The sequence below is a fragment of the Tachysurus vachellii genome, chromosome 18, assembly GCF_030014155.1.
Source record: "Tachysurus vachellii isolate PV-2020 chromosome 18, HZAU_Pvac_v1, whole genome shotgun sequence".
NCBI classification, from domain to species: Eukaryota; Metazoa; Chordata; class Actinopteri; order Siluriformes; family Bagridae; genus Tachysurus; species Tachysurus vachellii.
The window spans coordinates 2,701,588-2,716,587 of record NC_083477.1 but is presented as its reverse complement, the minus strand read 5'-3'; the positions used below and the strand labels follow the sequence as shown (position 1 = coordinate 2,716,587).

General features: G+C 39.7%; 2 protein-coding genes across 5 annotated transcripts in view; one reads left to right on the top strand and one right to left on the bottom strand.

The window, feature by feature from the left end:
• mpv17l (MPV17 mitochondrial membrane protein like) overlaps positions 1-4,428 on the bottom strand; it is a 10,395-nt gene extending 5,967 nt beyond the window's left edge. Inside the window, exons 1-2 of the mRNA XM_060892067.1 lie at positions 4,331-4,428; positions 3,870-4,158 (exon numbers count right to left, since the gene is read on the bottom strand). Coding sequence (XP_060748050.1) covers positions 3,870-4,158 — 289 coding nt within the window. The 5' untranslated portion in view covers positions 4,331-4,428. The remainder of the gene's footprint in view (positions 1-3,869; positions 4,159-4,330) is intronic.
• A 2,901-nt stretch (positions 4,429-7,329) lies between these two features.
• The window catches only part of pdxdc1 (pyridoxal-dependent decarboxylase domain containing 1), a 25,429-nt gene continuing 17,758 nt past the window's right edge, over positions 7,330-15,000 (top strand). For 2 of the 4 annotated variants that reach the window (XM_060892066.1, XM_060892064.1), the window contains exons 1-6: positions 7,330-7,507; positions 11,359-11,429; positions 11,577-11,645; positions 11,790-11,864; positions 12,331-12,477; positions 12,796-12,985. In XM_060892066.1, coding sequence (XP_060748049.1) covers positions 11,359-11,429; positions 11,577-11,645; positions 11,790-11,864; positions 12,331-12,477; positions 12,796-12,985 — 552 coding nt within the window. In that variant the 5' untranslated portion in view covers positions 7,330-7,507. Of the gene's footprint in view, positions 7,508-11,357; positions 11,430-11,576; positions 11,646-11,789; positions 11,865-12,327; positions 12,478-12,795; positions 12,986-15,000 lie in introns of all 4 variants that reach the window. The other 2 variants (XM_060892063.1, XM_060892065.1) reach the window with 2 other exon arrangements.

Genomic DNA, 15,000 nt, shown 5'->3' with positions numbered 1-15,000 from the left:
TTCTACCCCAGATCCATTACAGCGAACACCAAAAAACACAATGAATGTTCTGGACTTATTTGCACCAAACACACTCACGTCTACACAATTCCTAGACTCCCACCTCATATTTATTTATTTATTCCCAATCACAAATCTGCACAGAAGACATTGAATGTGCAAAACCTTAATATTATATAAACTTAAATTTTATGGTTATAGTGCAATATCTCATATATTTACTACCTCAACTATTACTATTTTATCAGATCCCTAATTGTTAATATTTATATTCTTTTATATTTATGTCTATACTTTTTTTCTTTTTTACCATTTTATGCACCAGAAGGACTGACACTTAATTTCATTGACAATAAATAATCTATTTATCTATTTGCTTAGATAGCAAGTTTTCGTTAAAGGTGGGGTCTCCGATTTTTGAAAGCCATTGTTGACATAAAAAATCACCAAAACAAACACGCCCCTAACCCAAATGAGTCCCTCCCCTGTATTGATAGCTCCGCCCACACATACATACGTAACCCAGGCAACTAATGTAAAGAAATGTGTCTTTATCATAGCTGAAGTGAAGAACAATACGATTGCAGATAAACAAACAAGCAAAAATGACACACAAGCATAATCATGTAAAGGACAAAGACATATATTAGTTCTGTGTAACAAAGCAAAACCAACGTTACTCACCTATCGAGAAGGAAAAAAGCGCCTCGGCGTCTTAAGTAAAGTTGGTCACATATTCACAGATTGGAGTTTCCCGAGTCAATAACTCCTGAGCTAAACACTGTTACTACACAAAACACGGTTGTAGCTGCGTCTCTACATTACTACGATAGAAAAGAGGTGTTATTTGTGTAGTAACAGTGTTTAGCTCAGGAGTTATTGACTCAGGAAACTCCAATCTGTGAATATGTGACCAACTTCCTGCTCCTTCAGTTCTCTCCAGCGCTGGAAAGCTGATCCTATATTAACACGTCCTACTTCTTACCTTATCGTAAGCCTTTCTTCGTTCTTTCTTTGTTTTTATCCTCCATGTCAATGTTAAAACCGCTTTCTGCTAATGTCACACATGCGCACTGAACACTCTCTCCGCCCATATTGACAAGACACGCCCCTTTCTGCTCATTGGCTACAAGTTTGTTTTGATTTTTGTTTTGTTTTCGGCCCGACTCGGTTTTCTGAAGCGTTTCTCAAAAATCGGAGACCCCACCTTTAAAGGTTGTGGCGCCGCTGGTTGACGGTCACTGATGACATTTACACAACACCATGTGTTTACACACTGAATAAACTTTACTTAACATATCACAGCAGCTCAATGACCACATAATATAACACTCAAATATTGTTTAAAAAAAAGATATTTTATTCTAAACAGGGGTCTATATTTGTATCTGTTTTTTTTCCTAATTATGAATATAATTATGTTAAGGTTTGTGCATCGACCATGTTGAGTCACGAGCTGAAGGAAACATCAGGTAAAATATTGTGATGCTTTCAGAGTAATCAGAGCAAATCCAACACCAGGAAGTAATTTTGCTTTCCACTTTTTATTCCTTTCATGGCAAAAAAAAGCAAAGAATGTTTCCTAATTACAGAAAAGGTGGAAAAAGTGATGCATGTCGAACTGAACTTTTCGTTTGAGTCATAAACAAACTCATGTTGATGGAATAAATAAAGACTTTCCGTCCAGTGAAATATAGAGGTGCATGCGTCATGTCCAATACAGGAGACAATTCGAACTGTTCGGAAAATAATACTTACATAGAAAGGTGAACTAAGTACGGTTTAACGGTTTAATGGGAGGTGATATGACGTACTCATTAACGATTTCCTGTGCAGGTCGTGTCAGAGACTCAGGATATCCTCTGATATAACTGCCTGCTTTACACCGGTGACACTGACAGCACTATGAAACCTCGCCGGGTTTGAATGACCTTCCTGTGTGGGGGTGAAAGACTAATCCGTGATTATAGGTTTATACTCCAGCAACACCTTCAATTAGCCAGACAGGGGGGAAAAAAAACAAAGCAGCGGAACAACAAGAAAGCAGTTTAGAAAAGGATTATTGAAAATGTATCTCTAATGAAACTCAATAACACAATTGACTTATTTCTATAGACTCCATATGTCAGGGCATGAAATATTACAGTTCTAACAACTGCGGTTATTTTAAGAAAAAAGGTATAGCTCAATTGAGATTGAAATAAGATGTATAATATCTGCGTGTGTGTGTGTGTGTGTGTGTGTGTGTGTGTGTTTCTCTAGAACTAATATATGCAGCAGATGAAGCTAACACGTGATAGAACTGCAGATTCTACTTGGCCACTATGACTATTTTTAGCTCCTCCATACAATGACAGAAACCACATGAGCAAGTCCAAAAAGATGTCCACAAGGCGCTTGGTTACGGGTTCAAGCCTCCAAACTGTCACGCTATCAACACTGGACCCTTAACTGCTCTTGCACCAGTTGTGCCACACCATGGCTGAACATGCGCTCTGACCCCAGCTTAATAATAAGCTGGGATATGCAAAAAAAAAAAAAAAAAAAAACAACTTCAGGGATATTGGGAACTCAAGCAGTTAATCCCTGTGTTGTTGATCAGAGGATCAGGGTTCAAGCCCCAGCACTGCCAAGCTGCCACTGTTGGGCCCTTAAACAAGGCCCTTAACCTTTACTGCTCCAGTGCTTCCTGTATCATGGCTGACTGCTCTGATGCTCTGACCCCAAACTACAAAGTTGGGATATGTGAAGAAAGAATTTCACTCTGCTGTAATGTATATGTGACAAAATAAAGGCTTCTATTCTATTCTATTATAAAGGTGTCTGACAAATGCTGTAATGCTAAACTGGTGTCTTAGTAACATAATTAGTGTTAACAACGTGTTCCTTTAATTACACAATGAATTTTGAGTAAGCTGCACTGTCAGAAATCAAGTTAACAAACTTATCCTTGTTGCTAGTGTGGTATTATTTCTGAGTGAACGTATAAAGATACAAACATTCGTTACTAAGGATGACGGACCACATCCCGATCGAGGATTAGTAGGCCTACGGTTCGGTATTTTTTCCTCGGAGTGTAAAGACTTTAATAAACTTCAGACATCAAACAGGACTCGAGTGATCGGCTATATTCGAGGTAATATTGTGTACGTTTAGTTAACGACTGAATTGTAACTGACCTTTAATAAGATATTACATTTTAAGCAAATGAACGTAAACTGTACTTTTCCTTTTTTGCTGCTGTTTTTTTCCCCATCACCAGCTCCATCTTTAGTACCTTTAGAATGTACAGTATTTTTATGCTTGTAAAATCAAATTTAAGTTACGCTATCGGACCTTACACACCGCTGATGGAGACTTTCTTTAAATCTTTATTTTATAAGCTTTATTACTCTTACATTCACAGCTCGGGGTAATACGGCTCTCTAACCCCAGTCTCTACATCTTTAGTACCTTTGTCTATTGTTGTATAGGTCTGAATTACATAAGTGGACCTTAAAGACCACTTTACTCTAAGAAGACAATCAAAGCCACACCTTCATCATCCACCTTCCCAATATACCAGTACCTTCTTTTCTGAGTCTAGCTTTAATTAGATTTTATAGTTACAGTGCATCAGTGGTTTTTAGTACTAATAACAACTAATAACTAATAACAGTACTAATAAGTATTAGCACCAGGTACAATATGGTTTTGCATCTTTGTTTCTGAGCAAATACTATATATAACATGCTTAGTGCACTGAGGTTTACCGACGTAATAGGATTCAGTCAACGTCACAGGTTTTAAACCTTTTATTTGATTTCATGTTATGATTGTTATTATTTTATTATGTATTGTACCTGAATTTCCGGTTGTACGGGACTCACCTGTGTAGAAAACGCTGGTCGCTAAGGGCGAGGAAAAGCTCTGATCCAGAGCCAGCTTGGTGAGCACCGTGCCAACGGACCGTCCCGGGAACCGGCGCTCGAGCGCTCGCAGCCAAAAGTAGTTCCAGTTACCATGGAAACAGAACGCCACGAGCGCCACGTTCCTGGTGCGCTTCCAGTCCAGCTCGCCGGTGTCCTTGTGCGTCACGCGTTGATGGAGAAGATCCCCGCCGGCGAACAGACAGCCGTACAGAGACACGTTGGTGAGCCACGGGAACACCTTCCTCATCTTTAAAAAAAATAAATAAAATAAATAAGTATATTCAAGCGAGCTGTGTAAGTTTGGCACTGATCCGGGATCGGATTTGACCTCTGCTGAACACGTCAAGCGCGTGAGTGAGCGACTTAATAAAAGGAAGCTGGTGTGGGTGTGTCTCAAATCTGGGATAACCTCCTGTCACCTTGCTGTCTTGGTCATGAGGACGGTTGCCAGGACGGATTAATGCTGTATGCTTCACAAACTCGCTTACTAAACACACAGCCACTTACTTCACTGCACACCAGCTGATTCATACACACACTCATCAGCAGCTCAGTGCATCATAATGTATCCTGATTTCTGGTTTATATGTTCATGTCAAACTGGGAAAAAGTGCACTCAGTGATCTGGGTGATTTGACCTGTTTGACCCAGATGAGCTCGAGTATTTCAGTATACTGTGATGTTGACACAACGTACACAGAATGGCGTAAACAACATGAGTCATGGTCTCTCTCATGGTTTCCTCCCAGGAGGACAGCCTGTGTGTGTGTGTGTGTGTGTGTGATCCAACACAGTATGTTCCCGCTTCACACACGGATCTTACCCTGGAACAACTAGGCAAGGCAAGGCAAGTTTATTTGTATAGCACATTTCATACACAGAGGTCATTCAAAGTGCTTTACATAGAAATTAGAAAACAGTTTATAAGGGAGAAAAAAAAAAATTATGTAAAAAGAGACACACGATAAAATCATAATAAAAACTAAGAACAATTAAAATAAATAAATAAATAAATAAATAAATGCGGGGGCACGGTGGCTTAGTGGTTAGCACGTTCGCCTCACACCTCCAGGGTTGGGGTTCGATTCCCGCCTCCGCCTTGTGTGTGTGGAGTTTGCATGTTCTCCCCGTGCCTCGGGGGTTTCCTCCGGGTACTCCGGTTTCCTCCCCCGGTCCAAAGACATGCATGGTAGGTTGATTGGCATCTCTGGAAAATTGTCCGTAGTGTGTGATTGTGTGAGTGAATGAGTGTGTGTGTGTGCCTTGATGCCCAATAATGCCTGAGGCACAGGCTCCCCGTGACCCGAGGTAGTTCGGATAAGCGTTAGAAAATGAATGAATGGATGAAAATAAATAAATGTGATTTTGATAACAGTTTAAAACATGTTAAAAAGAATAAAACAGGAGTAAAAGTGATTAGGATTAAAAAGTGCAGTCAGTGTGAAGCAGCACAGTGATCATTTAGTAAATACAGAGTTAAACAGATGTGTTTTTAATCTTGCTTTAAAAGTGTCTACTGTTGAAGCACATCTGATCTCATCTGGAAGCTGTTTCCAGCTATAGGTGGCGTAATAACTAAATGCTGACGCACCTTGTTTTGAGTGAATTTGGTATTTCTAACTGACCTGATCCTAATGATCTGAGTCGTCTGCTTGGTTTATATTCAATTAGCATATCTGTAATGTATTTCGGTCCTAAGCCATGAAGTGATTTATAAACAATTAACAATACTTTAAAATCTATTCTAAATGGAACTGGAAGCCAGTGTAAGGACCTGAGGACTGGAGTGATGTGCACAGATTTTTTGGTTCTGGTCAGAATTCTGGCAGCAGCGTTCTGTATGAACTACATGAAACATACCGAACAAGAACCTTTTAAAACTATGTGCGTCTGAATACTGTACAATCAGACGGTTGTAGTTTTCAGCTATTCTTGTTTTTAATGAGTTTTATTTTTAAATTTTTATTTTTTTATTTTTCAATACTGTTAGAGTTCAATTTTTCTTTTCTTTTTTCCCCCGTCTTACACCCTGTCGGTCAGGTCGAACTGGAGGCATCAGTGTGACACATACAAAGTGCCGAGAGGTGGAGTACAGGAAGCACCTGACAGACAACATTTTCTCTAAACATATGATTGGAAAGACATGGGACTTGACTTAAGTGCCTGAGTAGGCATCTTTTTTTTTTGTTGCAGAGACAACCCTATTTATTTCCCTGGCTCTTAAAACCTCTTCTTCTTCTTCTTCTTCTTTCGGTTTTTCCCTTCAGGGGTCGTCACAGCGAAACATCTCTCTCCACCTATCCCTATCTTCTGCATCCTCAACACTTGCACCCACTAGCTTCATATCCTCATTAATTACATCCATATACCTCCTCTTTGGCCTTCCTCTTTGCCTCCTGCCTGGCAGCTCCATGTCCAACATTCTCCTACCAATATACTCTAACTGTGCATAATCAATTTGACTGGATTTTTAATTTCACGTCTTAGTGTGCAACATCGTTAATTCACAGATGTGTTGTTTATAGACTACGGAAACAATTCTGTACGTACTGTACGACATGTAAACCAGACGTGCAGCACGAAGCTGGAACCTGAGATGATTTAGGATCTGTAGGGCAATTAGACTAAAAGCTTTCAGATCAGATCAGCCATCAGCACTTTTCTTCAGCAGGACATCTACATAGCGTGTAGCGATCGACGATCGGCGGACGAACGAATCCTTCCTCCTCACATGAACAAATCCTGACTGTTACACGCAGTATGACTTGAGTTATTCATGTTAATGATAGTAATGTTGGGTGTAAATGTTTTCATACATAAGAGTAAATATACAGTATGCAAATTTTACTTTGATGTTTTATTTCCATGGTTAGATTTTATTATGATACGAATAAAGATAAATGAATCTTAGGGATGCCAAGACACCTGGGCCTAAGACATGAAAATTAAACACATAATTAATAAAAAATCCTTTATTTATGAGGTGTTTTACATAAAGTGTCATCGTAATAAACCTAAACAAAGAGTGACAACAAAGAGTTGTTTTATGTGAAATGCAAATGCACATATTTTTAATCAAAACAATTTAATAACCACTGACTTAATCTGCATATCAACGTTTTTTTGTGGGTGATATGCAAATTGCAATTAACATAATAAGCTCATACGTAAATATATATATATATTTTTAATACAAAACATTTTTGCCATTTATTTTAATAACAATTGGTGTAAAAAAATATTTTAGCTTTTTGGGGAAAAATAAATAAATAAATAAATAAATAAATAAAAAGACTTTAAAACAAACAATTAAACAAGAAACGCTTATGCGTACGTTTGTGACGGGCGCGCGCCTGATGGTGGGGGGCGTGTCACCGCCGCCAGAGGGTGACGCGCATGACGTCACCGCTGCCAGCACACCAGGAAGTAGGGTTAAAAATTTCTCTACACAAATGAGCAGAGTGCGCGAGCGACAGCTAACAAACGCGCTATAGTTTTCATACCACGGTTATTTATTTCACCTCGTCGGAGACTCCTTTATTTACTTTATTTATTCTTCACGTTGCCGAGGAAGGTCTGATTTTGGAAAAAAAAAGGTATGATATGGACGCAGAAAAGCTTGATTTTACTTCACTATCATGATTTACAAGGTCCGGTTCATTAGATTGGATTAGATTAGATTAGATTAGATTAGATTAGCATAGCATGCAGGTAGCTAAGGAAGTGACTCAGAAAGAGAAAGAGAGATAGACCTCAATGTCGGCTGTAGGTTTATGGAGAATCCTGAGGTAAATTGGGGGGAGGGGGTGTTTGTATGGTGCGCGCGATATAATCGTATGATGCGTGTACCGTGATGAGTGACGTCACTGTCGGCCTTTCTGACAGCATCGCGGTATCTGTCGGTATTTCTGTATAAAATGATGAAGCAGAAAGATCTTGAACTGTTTCAGACCGTGCCTTATGACGTCTGGTGAAATACCTGACAACGCAGGCCGTGTCGGTCAAACTGGTGGTCCATCTGTCATCGGGTAGCTTCACAGCTCCGGGTTTGAATCCTGACCTCGGGTTCCTGTGTGTTTCTTGGTTTCCTTAAACATGGACCGGTCACGTGTCCTGTGTTCATGGTGTCCTGTGTTCATGGTGTCCTGTGTTCATGGTGTCCTGTGTTCATGGTGTCCTGTGTTCATGGTGTCCTGTGTTCATGGTGTCCTGTGATGTCCCATCCAGGGTGTATTCCATCATCACTCTTACCTCGACCCCCGATTTCTGATTATGAAGCGTGCATTACTTCGTTTATTGGTGTAATTCAAGCACTTACCGTCGAATACGCACGTTCTACTGTTCTGACCCGATTGACCTGCTTTTTGAACACCGAGCTGGATTTTACTGTTGGTGATGTTGTAGCCTAGTGGTTACGGTGTCGGGCTACCAATCGGAAGGTTGTGAGTTCGATTCCTACGTCCACCGAGGTGCCACTGCTGGGCTCCGGAGCAAGGCCCTTAACCCTCAATTGCTCAGTTGTATAAAAAAATGAGATAAAATGTAAGTCGCTCTGTATAAGTGCGTCTGCTTAATGATGTAAATGTAAAAATGTAAAGCTGAAGGTTGGATAAAGGTGGTGATGTTTGAGATGTTACCCAGAAACCCGACTGCAAATGAGCTCGACAGTGTACAGAGAATATTCTGTGGAATCATGTACATCCAGGTCAAATCTGTTTACTGTTTGCTGCAGTGTTGTTGTTGTTGTTTTTGTTTCTTATTTCATAAATATTTGATTTCTGGACATAATTAGGTAAAATAAGTAGCAATGAAATGTGGGTCAATTCATTTAACGATTTATTGTTTTAATATTTCCAGCTATTTTAATTTAACCTCACCGTTAGATCATAATTCACACCGATTCTGGTTCCGGCTGAATTTTTATTTACAGCATGCTTTAGACGACGGACATCGTCGCTAAGCAGCTGCAACCTATAAATTCGAGATGTGCATTTTAAAGTTAAATTTACTCCTAAAGTTTAAGCCAATCTCCCTGAGACCAGATGAGACTCGGGAGGAAACCCGTGCTCGTCTGGGTGACACCGGAAAGCGAGATCAGAAATTATTTCCCTTCTCTAACCGTGTAATATGGTCAAGAAGGGCAACTGGGTAACTAGGAAACTCTTTGAAGGTTTCTACAGCGATCTTAATGAAAGAACAAGGAACATTCTAGAAACTGAGAACGAGACTACAGGAGACGAGGTTGTAAGCTTGGAGGAAAACTTTCACGGCTTTAAATCTAAAATGTTCAGTTTGCATCAATGTTTTGTTTAATTTCATGTGATCACGTGTGAAAATATTGCAAACAATATCGCATACTTGACAATTATTTATTTTTTTTATATATTTTTTAAAATATATTTTTTTATATTAAATACTCTTAATTATATTTATATTATTTTTTATATTTTTTATATATATATATATTTATATTTTTTTATATTAAATACTTTTTTTTATATTTTTTTAAATATATTTTTATATTAAATACTCTTAATTATATTTATATTATTTTTTTTTATATTTTTAGATATTATTGAAGTGGTGAAATTCAAGTTCTGATTTTTAATTTTTTTTATTTATTTTTTATAAATATAAATGAACATAAAAATATTAATATTATCTGCTCTGAATTTCTATTTATTTATTTAATTTATTACATTTTTATTTTATTATTTTTTTTGCCCCTTTTGTCCGTAGGCGTCTGGTGACCATGTTGTTCTGAACATGACTTTTGGTGCTTGGACCCCTAACATCGCACATCATGTGATTTAAGCTGATAAAGGAGGAAATCAGACTTATTTCAAACCAGACTTCTACTTTATATACAGAGCTTTTCTCTTTCTTCTCCCGTGACTGGTGTTCATTGTTTGCTGGTTTGTGAAGAAGATCCTGGTTATGGGTGTTTGTTCACGGTCCTCTACGCAGCCACTCCTTCGCTCTGAATTGTAGTTTGCTTTCTGGTGTGACCACTTTTTCTGGTGTGACCACACTAAGCTGGCTTGGTGGCTTTAGTGCAGCGTAGGTCAGGTGGAGTGATGAATTCTTTTACTTTGCTCATGGTTATATAACATTTATATATTACCTCCATAACATATTATGGATTATAATTATGAGTAATATTCTCGGCTGTGTTCTGGAAGGTAGTTCAGATGTAACTTGAAGGTTTACATCAGTGCGCACCTTCTGAGAGGTTATGGTTTCTATAGTAACGGATTTTTTACAGGTACTTTTATAGCATGTGATCCATTTTAAAACTATTTTTATTAAGTTTAAGGTTTCTGATGTCTTCAGATGGGTCAGAGGTGTGTGTCTGTGTGTGTGTGTATGTGGAGCTGGGGCAGTGGTGTGTGTGTATGAAGCATGATGATTGTGTGTGTGTATAGTGCAGATATTGTGTGTGTGTGTGGAGCAGGGGCAGAGGTGTATGTGTGTATGAAGCAGGATGATTGTGTGTGTGTGTGTATGGTGCAGATATTGCGTGTGTGTGTGCCTGTGTGTGTATGCAGCAGGAGCAGAGGTGTCGGTGTGTGTGTGGAGCAGGGGCAGAGGTGTGTGTGTGTGTGTGTGTATGGAGCAGGATGATTGTGTGTATGGTGCAGATATTGTGTGTGTGTGTGTGTGTGTGTGGAGCAGGGGCAGAGGTGTATGTGTGTGTGTATGAAGCAGGATTATTGTGTGTGTGTGTGTGTATGGTGCAGATATTGTGTGTGTGTGCCTGTGTGTGTATGCAGCAGGAGCAGAGGTGTCTGTGTGTGTGGTGTGTGTGTGTATGGAGCAGGTATTGTGTGTGTGTGTGTGTGTGTGTAGAGCAGGGGCAGAGGTGTATGTGTGTGTATGAAGCAGGATGATTTGTGTGTGTGTGTGTGTATGGTGCAGATATTGTGTGTGTGTGTGTATGGTGCAGATATTGTGTGTGTGTGTGCCTGTGTGTGTATACAGCAGGAGCAGAGGTGTCTGTGTGTGGTGTGTGTGTGGAGCAGGGGCAGAGGTGTATGTGTGTGTGTATGGAGCAGGGTGATTGTGTGTATGTATAGAGCAGATATTGTGTGTGTGTGCGCTTGTGTGTGTATGGAGCAGGGCAGAGATTGTGTGTGTGTGTGTTTGAACACAATAGTGAGTCATTAGTGAGGTGTTCCTGTGTGTAATGTGTGTAACTGTCAGTGTGGTCAGGTTCATGGATCCTAACAAACAGACAAATCTAATAATATTCCATAACCTTTGTCTTGAACTCTCTCCGTCTGTGTTTGGAGCCTTTACAGGTCTTCTCAGATATCTGTATAGAAAAATCATGACATTTTTGATCAGCGAATGTGTATAAATATATATTTAATTTTAAGCACCAAGCATCTTCGTACTGATCATAAGATTGTAGCTGAATAACCTTGAGCTTGCTTTCTGGTTGCAGATGGACCCCACGCTTGCTGAAATGGGGAATCACCTCTCTGACGCCATGAAGATTTTGGAAAGCGGACAATTGTAAGACCTTTTTTTTTTTTTAAGTCTCTCTGTGAAGAATTTTAAGTTCTGTCATCATAAAAGTAAAGTATCCTGTAACTAAGCTAACAGCGTGTGAGTAAACGTTTGGGTGAAGTGACGGACGTGTGCCGTGTCCGTGTTTCTCAGAGAGACGACGCAGGACGCAGAGAGACGGCGGCTCAGCTGGAGAGACATCCCAGGACCTCTACAGGGAGAGTAAGTCCTGTGTCGTTAATGTCTGTTAATGTTGATGAAGACGTTCCTGTCTTTTTTCTGGCTGAATAAACGCCTGCAGTTTGGCGCTGGCGGGTCGTTTGGGTTCGTCTTCGCTCGGTCTGATTTCTGTGTGTTTTGTTTTAGCGGGCAGAATTTCGTGACCATCCTGCAGCTCATTCAGAACCTCATGCATGAAGACGAGGACAAACAGGGACACCGGTAAGTTTCTGTGTCCTTCAGCAATGACATTATAGATGAAGAATTAATGCATACACACACACCCACACCATCTCTGTCCCTGTAACACACATACTTTGTCTCTGTCCTTGCTTGATCCACACGCACTCTATCGCTGTTCATGCTCCATCCACCAACACATACACACACTCATCCTCCATCTCTGTCCCTGCTCCAAACACATACACACATTCTCCATCTCTGCCCCTGCAACACACACACACATACCCTAAAACTAACCCTAACCCAAACCCATCTCTCACACCCTCTGTCCCTGCCCTATCAGCACACACACCTCTATCTCCACTGTAAGGAAAAACACACATCACATGAGCCAAAGAGATGATAAGGAAATTCATGATCAACAATTCACTGTTTGTTTTGGCTTATAAAGTGTGTGTGTGTGTGTGTATGTATGTGTGTGTATGTGTGTGTGCTTCCTCAGCAGGATGCAGTGTGTTGGAGAGCAGGGTCACATGGCCTTACTGGGTCACAGCCTGGCTGCTTACATCTCCATTCTGGATAAAGAACGTGTGAGAAAACTGACCACACGTATCCTCTCAGACACCACATTGTGGCTCTGCAGACTCTTCAGGTATGCTTCATCATCATCATCATCATCACCATCATCTCTGTTCTTCTCGTGTAGCTATAAATCAAAGTTATGTCCCGAGACACTATTTTATCTGTTAGCATTTAATCCTCCCTCGTTTTTTTTAACTGTAATTGAATTTTATTCACTTTCTTTCGTTTTATTTTAGTCATTTCATTTTATTCTCTTTTCATTTTTTCCATGATTTATTCGTCTAAACTCTTCATCATTGTGAGGCTCATTTTAATTGAAGTCATTCAGTCTGGTTTGACGTAACTAAAAAGGGAACGTAAAGATCGAGGTCCAGGTGTGTTGTCGCAGGTATGAGAACGGTTCGGCGTATTACCACGAGGACGAGCGAGACGGGCTGCTGAAGGTGTGTCGTCTGGTCATTCACACACGCTATGAAGACTACGCTACAGATGGCTTCGGTGTGTTCAGCGTCAGAGCACCGGTTATTTACCTGAGTGCGGCGTGCAGGTCGGGGCTGGGAGAACACCTGTGCAGCCAGGTAACACAATGCAAACACCAGCAGTGTGAAGACAAACACAAGTACTACAAACACAAAGCGACTCAGTAAATAAAGCTTTCTACTGCTATTACTAATAATAATACTGATGCAACTGATTACTAATAGCTGCTGTTATTACTGTTACTAGTACTGATGCAACTAATACTAAAAGCTTCTAATACTGCAATAACACTATATGATTAACACACTGATCCTGATGCTAATGCTACTAATGCTCTAATTACTATAACTACTGGTGCTACTTCTACAAATCTGATTGTTACTGTTGTTATTAATCATGCTTGTACTGACGCTTCTATCAGTTCGAACACTATTACTGCTGCTAGTACTATTACTGATGATACTGATAATGCTGTAATAATACAACTAGTAATTATTATAATAATGCTATTACTACATTTACTAATTTAGCTATTATTAATTTAATAATAATAATAAATGCCTCTATTAAAAATAATAAATGCCTCCTTATAATAATGATAATAATAATAAATGATACTATTACTACTCCTTATAATAATAATGATAATAATAATAATAATTATGCTATTACTACATCTACTACTTTAGTTATTACTTATTATAATACTACTCCTTATAATAATGATAATAAAAATAAATGCCACTATTACTACTCCTTATAATTATAATAATAATATTAATAATGATAATAATAATAATAATAATAATAATAATAATGATAATAATAATAATTGATTATTATTATTATCAGTATTAATATTATCTGGCACAAAATCAAATCAAATACGTAGACCATGTAATCTGTTGTGACTGCAGAACACGAGCAGTTGAAAGAACATTATTATTATTATTATTATTGGGCGCCGCAGCATATATGGCTGCCCACTGCTCCGGGTGTGTGTTCACTGCTGTGTGTGTGTTCACTGCTGTGTGTGTGTTCACTGCTGTGTGTGTGTTCACTGCTGTGTGTGTGTTCACTGCTGTGTGTGTGTTCACTGCTGTGTGTGTGTGTGTTCACTGCTGTGTGTGTGTGTGTTCACTGCTGTGTGTGTGTGTGTTCACTGCTGTGTGTGTGTGTGTTCACTGCTGTGTGTGTGTGTGTTCACTGCTGTGTGTGTGTGTGTTCACTGCTGTGTGTGTGTGTTCACTGCTGTGTGTGTGTGTTCACTGCTGTGTGTGTGTGTTCACTGCTGTGTGTGTGTGTTCACTGCTGTGTGTGTGTGTTCACTGCTGTGTGTGTGTGTTCACTGCTGTGTGTGTGTGTTCACTGCTGTGTGTGTGTGTTCACTGCTGTGTGTGTGTGTTCACTGCTGTGTGTGTGTGTTCACTGCTGTGTGTGTGTGTTCACTGCTGTGTGTGTGTGTTCACTGCTGTGTGTGTGTGTTCACTGCTGTGTGTGTGTGTTCACTGCTGTGTGTGTGTGTTCACTGCTGTGTGTGTGTGTTCACTGCTGTGTGTGTGTGTTCACTGCTGTGTGTGTGTGTTCACTGCTGTGTGTGTGTGTTCACTGCTGTGTGTGTGTGTTCACTGCTGTGTGTGTGTGTTCACTGCTGTGTGTGTGTGTTCACTGCTGTGTGTGTGTTCACTGCTGTGTGTGTGTTCACTGCTGTGTGTGTGTGTTCACTGCTGTGTGTGTGTGTGTTCACTGCTGTGTGTGTGTTCACTGCTGTGTGCGTGTGTTCACTGCTGTGTGTGTGCACTTTGGATGGGTTAAACACAGAGAACGAATTCTGAGTATGGGTCACCGTACTTAGCTGTATGTCACATCACGTCACTAGTAGTAGTACTGTTTAGTAGTACTTTTACTACTTCTAATCTAATCCACACTATTAACTAATACTATTGCTTGTAATGCTTCTATAACTACCACTAATAATCCTATCACTAATGCTGCTCTTTCTACTAATGCAACAATTACCACATCCAATACTACCACTAATGCTGCAACAAATCAAATGAAAGGAAATAGAAATGTTAAAGGCCTTGTTCAGTTGCCCAGTAGTGGCAGTGCT